This window comes from Lycium barbarum, chromosome 1, assembly GCF_019175385.1.
Source record: "Lycium barbarum isolate Lr01 chromosome 1, ASM1917538v2, whole genome shotgun sequence".
NCBI classification, from domain to species: domain Eukaryota; kingdom Viridiplantae; phylum Streptophyta; class Magnoliopsida; order Solanales; family Solanaceae; genus Lycium; species Lycium barbarum.
In genome coordinates this window covers 153568419-153577676 of record NC_083337.1, presented here as the reverse complement: position 1 = coordinate 153577676, position 9258 = coordinate 153568419, and the positions used below count along the sequence as shown (strand labels likewise).

At 33.5% G+C, this 9258-nt stretch overlaps 2 protein-coding genes across 2 annotated transcripts; both read left to right on the top strand.

Moving 5' to 3' along the window:
• Positions 1-305: 305 nt before the first annotated feature.
• On the top strand, positions 306-3295 carry LOC132616647 (protein DEEPER ROOTING 1-like). Its single transcript, XM_060331196.1, has 4 exons — positions 306-311; positions 421-493; positions 1464-2080; positions 2689-3295. Exons 1-4 carry the CDS (start codon positions 306-308, stop codon positions 2917-2919), a joined length of 927 nt encoding a protein of 308 aa, XP_060187179.1. The 3' UTR covers positions 2920-3295.
• A 1091-nt stretch (positions 3296-4386) lies between these two features.
• On the top strand, positions 4387-8848 carry LOC132645314 (sm-like protein LSM1B). Its single transcript, XM_060362235.1, has 5 exons — positions 4387-4772; positions 6632-6700; positions 6778-6893; positions 7007-7069; positions 8332-8848. Exons 1-5 carry the CDS (start codon positions 4712-4714, stop codon positions 8407-8409), a joined length of 387 nt encoding a protein of 128 aa, XP_060218218.1. The 5' UTR covers positions 4387-4711; the 3' UTR covers positions 8410-8848.
• Positions 8849-9258: the final 410 nt, after the last annotated feature.

The following is a 9258-nucleotide window of genomic DNA, read 5'->3' as shown; positions in this document are numbered from 1 at the left end:
ATGGCTTTGACAGCTTTAAATTGATGAATATAGACACATACTACGTGCTATCAAGTTGGGGGAAAATAAGAGGGGTGGTGCCGTATTTAGGAACTTGAACCAATATAATTAATTGCTCTATTTAGCCATATAGAATGTGTTTATTTTCCTAACAGTCTCATCTTTATTTATTACTAGCAACTAGCAAAGCTCACTTCTCATTGGCTTCTAGGATCTGCCACCTCTACTTACACTCTCTCTCTTTATTCCAACTTTAGCACAAATCACCAATTTCACAGGTGATCAACAGAGAGGTTTCTTCAAATATGAAGGTCAGTAAGCATGCATGAATAATATGTATGGTAATTTTGTCTAAAGTAAATAGTACTACTAGTTAGCTTTTAGAGGTTTGTATAATTTACTGTTCTTTTGGGGTTGCAGTTCTTAAGCTGGATGCAAAATAAGTTCAATGGTGGACAAGGGAACAAAATACCTAATGGAGTTCAAACCAAAAGTAAGCCTTCTTTCCACTTCTTTAGCAAAAACGTAAAGTATAGCTGTTTTTCCAAAGGACTAAAACTAACATGCATGTGATCTTAGCTTACCGTGTTACTTGTCATAAATCACATGAGCTAGAATTAAGTTTAGGAGGTAAGATTCTAAACCCTTACATACAAAAGTGCATGGCCAAATGTTGATATAGATCCAGGTTTCAGTATTAATAGACTCAAGATTTTGTGTCTTTTATTTGTTCAAAATATAATCTTTGTACTAATTTCAGAGTTTGTCATGTATATATTCATGATTTAAATAAAAAATTGTGAGTTCAATTGAGCATTCCTAACTATACATAAATACGGTTCAATCCAACATGCATACTTATATCAAACTATGTATGACCCAACCAGCTTGTTTTCTGATACGAGAAAAGTATTGTTTGGCTACAAAATTAATGCTAGAAATGGAGTTTAGTGATTCCCAGTAAATCCTAACTAGTCCTAAAATGCATATAGCAAGCTTGCATAGACAACGGCATACATGGAGGGGTTTGTTCATTATATTCTCTCCTAGCTGATTTCATCATATATCTTCCGACCAAGAAGACAATAGATTTCGAAATTGGAGAACATGCTGGAATGTCTCCATGGGACATAAGAAGGTTCCTTCAAGTCCAGAGGCGATGGAATGTCATTTTTCATATTTCGTACTATTAAATCTTTTATTCCAACATCGTGCATGACATGTTTAAACCACAAAATTCAAAGGTCATTATACATGTCTTTAATTATAAATCACAACATTACAAAAGTCATTCTTATTTTTTAAATTTCTTGTTTAGTCAAGTTAAGACGTAAAATAAAATGAAAGATGGAGTAATTAACCTCTTTGTCTGGTAGGCCCTTTTTAATTTTCGATTAAACCTTAGTTATTCTGCAGATCTAAGTTGCCTTAATTAGAAAATTGATTAGGTTGCTAACTCTCTTGTTTAACTATTGTAGATCGGACAAATCAAGAACCTCGCAACGAAGAATTCAACGGTTGGCCTGATTCATTATTAGCCATTGGAACTTTTGGTACCACCAGCACTTCTCTAAATGCAAAATCAGAGACCACCCAACACGTACAAAATCATGATCATGAAAATGAAATCTCAGAGGAAAATTACAATGAGCAAAGTTCCTCTCCAGATTTAGCAGAATTCACCCCTGAAGAAGTTGGCAAATTACAAAAAGAATTAACAAAGCTATTATCAAAAAAGCCTGCAGCTAATAAATTAGTTGCTGAAGACAGAAAGGATGGTGATCTCCCATTGGACAGATTCCTTAATTGTCCTTCAAGTTTGGAAGTTGATCGTAGGACTTCCAGCAGATTTAGTTGTACCAATTCGGAGATTTATGAAAATCTGGATGAGGAAGAAATTGATAGGACTATTAGAGCAATTATTGGGAGATGCAAGGACCATGTTTGCAAGACAAATAAAAAGAAAGTAAATGGCATGAAATCAGTTTCGTTTCTTCTCAAGAAAATGTTTGTTTGCTCAAGTGGTTTTGCTCCTACTCCTAGTTTACGAGACACATTTCCCGAATCAAGAATGGAGAAGGTAAATAGATTTTAAGTTATGCACAATATTTTTTTAATGCTATTAATTTGTGCAATTAAACGGGTTATAATGGTTTATTACTCTAGTTTTAATATTATACTATAGCAAATTTGATATGGATAGTTACACATGTTATTGTAGGTTGACTAATATTTTGTTTGGCCAAACTTTTAGAATCAGTTTATTCTGAAGAGTACATTATTTTTCGAAAGAGTACTTATGGAAAGTAACAATTTTTGTTTGAGTAATCAATTTGAAAGACATATTTGTCAATATTAGAGCAATAATATGTGTTTGGTCATTGTTCCAAAAGTATTTCTCTAGGGAAGTAAAATACTACTCAAAACACTTATTTGTTCTAAAGGCTTAGTCAGACACTTTTAAAAAAATACTTTTTAACTTCCCATAAACTTGATCAAACGACCTATGAGCCATAGTGTAAAAATTGTTAACATTGTAATTGTCAGTACACAGACTATAAACTCAATTAATTTCCACCTTCAATATGCACATGAGCATGTATATATCTGGTTATTTGTGTTAATATTTGCAATTTTGTATTCTTTTTTTCTTTAACAACTCATGTTTTAACGGTATTTATTTTGCAGCTTTTAAGGACTATACTTTCAAAGAAAATAAACCCACAAAATGCCGGTCGAGTATCAACAAAGAGATATTTAGAGGACCGATGTGCACCAAAGGAAGAGGAAGAGGAAAAGAAACGGGAGAAAACCTGTCATGGATCTAAGTGGGTCAAGACTGATTCTGATTGTGAGTATAATTTAATTTGTAGTAGTAAGTTTTTAATTAAAACAAGCATTTTAATTTTGTTAGCTTAATCACTAGTACTTAACAAGTGCTTATTCTTATTTTGCAGTTATTGTTCTGGAAATTTGACAAACCTCCCTGCGCAAATGGGATGTTCAAAGAATAATCTCTCTTTTTTTTAGTTTTATTTTTATTTTTGACAGGATACTTCTTCTTTTTCTTATTTTTTTCATGGTTGTATTTATCCACCGATAGATTCAACACATGTTGTGTAATGTCACAGAAGAATCTTCCATATTGTACTCTTTTTTTTTGCTTTTATCTTTTTCAGATGTCTAGTTAAAAAGAATAATCTTTTTCTAGTCTTTTTATTTTTGGTTTTACCCATTGTTTCAAGTGATTAGTACTAACTATCCCATACTTCCTAAGTATAATTATATATGAGAGATTAAGTCCATTGTATGCTAGTAAAAGGAGGTGAGAGCTTTTTCCACTTTTACTTAATTTCCCCTCCTCGCTCTATCCACATTAACAATTGTTTTTCATGTTGAATAAAGTACGGGAAAAATGGAGCTAAAAGATTGTTCCTCCAATCACGATAATAGTAATTAAATAATAAAAGTAACATATAAAATTATATAATGAGATTGGGTATTACTTATTAGAATACCTCTTTTTGCCTATTAATTACATGACATAAAGCCCTCAACATAATGGCCGATTTTTCCAATCGCGCCCATCTTTCATATTTGAAGGGGTGAAAATCATTTACACCCCTCAACTTTACTTTAAAAATCAAATTTTCCCTTCAATTTTGAACAATAGACATCCCCCTATCCTAATTGACTTTTTTAAATGCCTATTTTACCCTTACATTATCAACTTTTATCTTCTTTTTTTTTACTTCTTTAAAATCATGATATTTTTCATTTTTTTTAATCTATGTAACAAATTTCCTTTAAATAATAAACACTATCTTTTGGGCGAAAAAGAAGTGATAAATGATAATTGAGTATATAAGTTAATGATGTTCTATAATGAAGTAAATTAGCAGAATCAAAATAATATTAATAATAATCAAACTCCAGCATCTAATTATACAAGTGAGAATAACAGGCTATACTAACTTTATAAATATATTTCAATATAAGAATTATTCCATTAATGACAATCAACACTTGTTTCTTTATATAGACAATAGAGAATAGCACATAAGTGAAACTTAAATATGCATGTACATACATATACACATACTTAATACATATAATATTAAATAACAATCACGAAAGATAATTAGATTTTGTGAGAAATTCAAACGTTTATCAATTACACCTCAATTTCATGGTTAGTTGTGAATATAGCATATTTGTTCGGAATTGGAATCATTTATTCATACGAAGTTCACCAACACCGGAGATAAAGTGACAAGAAGTCCATTTTTTAAACAACAAAACGTAAAGATAAAAAAAAAAAAAAAAAAAGTAGGAGGCCATAATCAATTAATCATAGTAGAAAATAAAATATTTCAAGGGGTCAATGAAAATAAAAAATAAGTAAAAATAGAAAAGCAGTGACTTTCTCACGTTCTGTATAGCTCCACCCCATAATTGGGGATAGGCCAAAATTAGGGTTATGGATTTTCAGATCTGAAAAACAACCAAAAGTCAACAAGTCTATTCCTTTCAAATTTCTCCATATATTAGGGTTTTAGAATTAGGGTTTATTTTGTGTTTGGAGTGAAGTGCCTTGTTAGGGGTGTGGTAATTTTGAGCTGTCAATGCAATTTGAATTGCAATTAGGAAATTTTTTTCGGTTATTTTTGGGACACCGAAAAAGCTAAATTGTGAGCATAACATCAAATCAATGTCGTGGGCAGGTCCAGAAGATATCTATCTTTCTACTTCTCTTGCTAGCTATCTTGATAGTGAGTTCCTTTCTATTCTAATGCTTCATTGTGTTTTTGGCTTCTTTTCGTCTAGTAAAATAGAACAGAATGGATATAGAGGATTCATGTAACTAATTTGGTATTGATGCTTAGTTGTTTCATACAAATAATTAATACGTTCCTGTCAGTTGTTTAAGTCTTTTTTTTGTTAATAAATTCTTGATCTTGATGTAATGTTCAGAATGGGTGTGTTCTTACTTAATTGTGCCAACTGGTTCTTGGATCTTTGGTTGTGGTTTCATTGCATGTTTAGAGGTTCTGTTAATGGATCTTTACTCTGATATAAATTTTGTTGATGCAAGCTATGTTTTTTTGACTTCGAATTCCGTTTAGATTATCTGATGTGGCTACATGAGCGCATAAAGGCTTAAGTTTTAATCAAAATTGCTGGTTTAAGTGCCTGTTTAGTTGTTGTCTATTGAAAAGGAATAGCCTTGCTGGATTAGTTTGATCTACTTGAATTCAAATAACACATTTATGATCTCTTTCTATTTTCTTAGCTCATAAATTAATGTTAGTATTTTTTTATCAAACCACCTTCCTTAATGGAAGGACAGAATACTATGAAGATGTTAAAAGATTAATATTTTCCTCTACTTATGAAAATCAAACGAGGGGGTGAAATTCCTCCTCTTGAAGGTAGAAAATATCTTGGAAGATGTTGAAAGAGTAAATTCTTTTCTCAGCCTAAGAAAATCAAACGGGGAGATGAGAATCATGAGATACCTTGGAATCTCCTCTTGAAGGTAGAATGTATTGTTTCTACGGTTTCAGTATCAGATTCTTTGTCGGAGAGGGTGAGGTCTTGTTTTGACATGAACGGTATAAAGATACTGCTTCAGAATGATTTCATTCTTTTAGCACTTGTCTGATCTTGAATGATGGAGGAACGACAATCCTGTTAGAGCCTGTTTGGAAGAACTCATTGCAATCAGATTTAGTATAATTACTAGGGTAATAATTATACAATATAGTAATTACATACACCTTTGTTTGTCATAACGTAACTACAATGTAATTCATGAGGATGTGGCCTAGTGGTCAATGAAGTGGGTTGAGAACCATGAGGTCTTGGGTTCAAATCCCAGGGGAAAACACTAAGTAATTTCTTCCTATCTGTCCAAGCCTTGGTGGACAAAGTTACCCGGTACCGCTGTTGGTGGAAGGTAGCAGGTACTCTGGGTAATTCCTCTGTTTATATTTGATTGCACAAAAGGTGTCCTTCAAACAGGCTCTTAATTTTGAGGGTGGCCAGCATTTGATAAGGGTAGAGAACTGACTGTTGGAAATCCACGAAATAAGGATATTGGTATAAGCGTTGTTGTCTTAAGCGCTATATCATAATGATCTAGCTTGGTGAGCTTTGTTCTTTATCTTTCCCCCCTCTGATATTATCAATTTTTCCTAGTAAAATGTTCAACACTTGCTTCAAGAAACTTACACGCCTTTTGACTAGAACTGTGTTCCAGATACAATGATATGGAGAAGTAACTCATTCAAATCCACATCAATAGAAGTAGTTTTTTCTAACTGATTTCTTGTATTTTGTTCGACTACTAATCCTGCATAGGCTATAAACTGAACAATTTGCTGTTTTGCACCCTTGATGGGGTTGTTAATAAAAGGGCCTAACATCTAATTTAGGACTTTTCGGGGCAGAATGTATCACGGGGAAAGCTGCTTATAAATGTTTTTAAGTGTAGGGAAATTCATATTACTATTCGTGTGAAGCAAGCTAGTATACAAGTTGTCATAGTTTTGTAGCGTAAGTTATCCTGTTTTTAGCTCCATAGGCACTATTTCTTTCTTTTCTTACTTTGACTTGATATCCTTCACAGAGAAACTTCTCGTATTGCTGCGAGATGGGCGAAAGCTTTTGGGGACACTTCGTTCTTTTGACCAATTTGGTAGGTTTCTCTTGTCATAACTTCAGTTTCGCAGCTATAATTAACCAGCTGAAGGGAATCTTCTCTGCTTTTTGTAGCTAATGCTGTTTTAGAAGGTGCATGTGAGCGTGTTATTGTTGGTGAAATCTACTGTGATATTCCGTTAGGTCTTTATATTATCCGAGGGGAAAATGTTGTGTTAATTGGCGAGTTGGTATGCATTGCTCTGTCTCTCTCAACCCCCCTCCCCCCTTCATTTTAAATGAGAGTTTCTTTTCTACTTGGTATCCTGTAACTCTTTGCTCATATTTTGTTCTGATTGATAAGGATGTAGATAAGGAGGAACTTCCACCCCACATGACTCGTGTCCCAGAAGCTGAGATAAGAAGGGTATGACCCCATTGCTCTTTATCTGACTAATGTAAATGTGTAATGAAGTTCATGTTGGAACATGAGAATGCCATGGGTCCACCATTTATTTGCAACTAGGTCTAAATTTTTGTTAGCATTGTTTAACTCCTAATCTGAGTTTTCACTGTTAGAATATTTGAATATGCCCTACTGTGAAATAGTCATGTAATTGTAGTGGGCTTTAAGTTTGTGTTGATCTGCTGAAGAGCATTTGCCTTTTTTCATTTTGTACGTGATCCGTTTCTGGTAAAATCTCTCAAATAATTGTTTGCTTGCAAAGATCAAAACTAGAAGAGTTTGTGTCAACTGGTGCCTCAACAAAAAGGAATAGCATTACCATTCTCAAAAAAAAAAAAAAAAAATCATTCTCAAAAAAAGAAATAGCATTACCTTTGTCAGTTTTTCTGAAAAATATCTACAAGAAGTTAGTGTCGTAGTGGTAAAGTTTGTTACATCAGAAGTTGGAAAAGCCCCCTGCCACCCCCAAAGAATAAATAAATGAACAAATACAAGACAGGATAAGGCGGAGTTATTCTGTTATTTTGGCTTTTACGGTGTCCCTCTTAGAAACATTGTAGGGTTATAAAAGATGGATGATCTTTGTACTTAGTACTCTATAATGATCTCCAAGACCTTAACTCTGCTTTCGTTTCTTCTGAAAATGGGCTTGAGTGATCCTCTGGTAGAGAAATTATGCACCCATGAATCTTTTGAGAGGAGGCTTTCAGCTTGTTCCTACTAGACACTGGCTGTTAAAAGTCGATTGCCCTCTTTTTTTTTTTTTTTCCCCACGCACATAGCAGGAGCTTAGTGCTGCACCTGGCTGCCCCTTTTTTTTAACTAGTCCCCTTCTTTTGCACATTTGCACTTCCTATCTGCCTGCTGGATCCTTTTTTCTTTTTAATAAAAACACTGCTGTAGTGATTGGATGATGGAATCTATTAAATGATAAAACACACACATATTTGATATCATAAAACTCCGCAGCCCCGATCCAGTAATTCAATAGTGGCCCTTCCCCATTATTTGAACGAGATATAGTAAAAGCTTGAATTCCATACTCTGAAATTTTATTCTTGAAACTCATGAATTAACTAAATCCCTTATTAATTGAATATCATACAATAGTGATGTATATTAATGTTTGCTAAGTCTTTTATGTTATATCTGCTTTCATGTGTATTATCGAGATATCTTCTGAGTTTTAACTCTTTTTTATTCTGTCTAATTCTGGATATCAGGCCCAAAAAGCAGAAAGGGAGGCTACAGATCTTAAAGGTACAATGCGAAAGAGGATGGAATTCCTTGATATGGATTGAAGTTTCTTGCTCATACCAGGTTTTGCTTGGAAATCATGCCAAGCCTTCCGCAAATATTAACGTGGTTGCTTGGTGGTTGCAAAAAGTAACTACGGATCAATTTCTCTTCTCACTGGCTGTACTTTGCATCTGTAAGTGTTCGTCATAACATCTACAGTACATCATTGCTGCTGGGGTGGGAACAGAGTTGCTATTGCTATTATCTTTTTATGTTTCCTCTGTTAGATGTTCGAGTATGGTTGGTTCTCTCATCTTCCTGGTAGTACAGGTATTTTACCTGTTGATGGTTTGGACAATGCTAGACTATGAAGATGGTAAAAAAGTGATCCATTGTTCTCTTATTTTAGTCTTGAAGAACGTAAACTTCTGTGGTTGATTGTATAGACTGAAATCTGGATTCAGCATTTTATCCTGTTGAAATAACAGTTAATTTTATTTATGTTTCTGTATGTGTTATTTTATTGCATTGCATCAGAATTTTTTTAATTTTCAGGTAATTGGTCATGTGATTTTTTCTTTTTTGAATGCTTCACTAGTCTCCGATGGGCATCACATGTAATGTGACATGAGCTTGAATTTCAGCAGTTGACCGTCCAAATTCAGACAATAATTTAGCCCTTGTTGAAAGTTATTTAATACTAATGAATGTGTTTTGGAAGGGTGGGGACGAGAAGATTTTTATTTTGGGTAGTAGAGCAAAAGAAACAAAGGAAAAGTACGTGTAGGTTGACCTTTATGTGCAATATTAATGTTTAGTCAAAAGATTTTGTTTTTTCTCTCGTTGATTGATTACCTGAACTTTTATCTTGTTGATAGTGGTTCGATTCCCAAATAAGAGGCTTCTTTAAA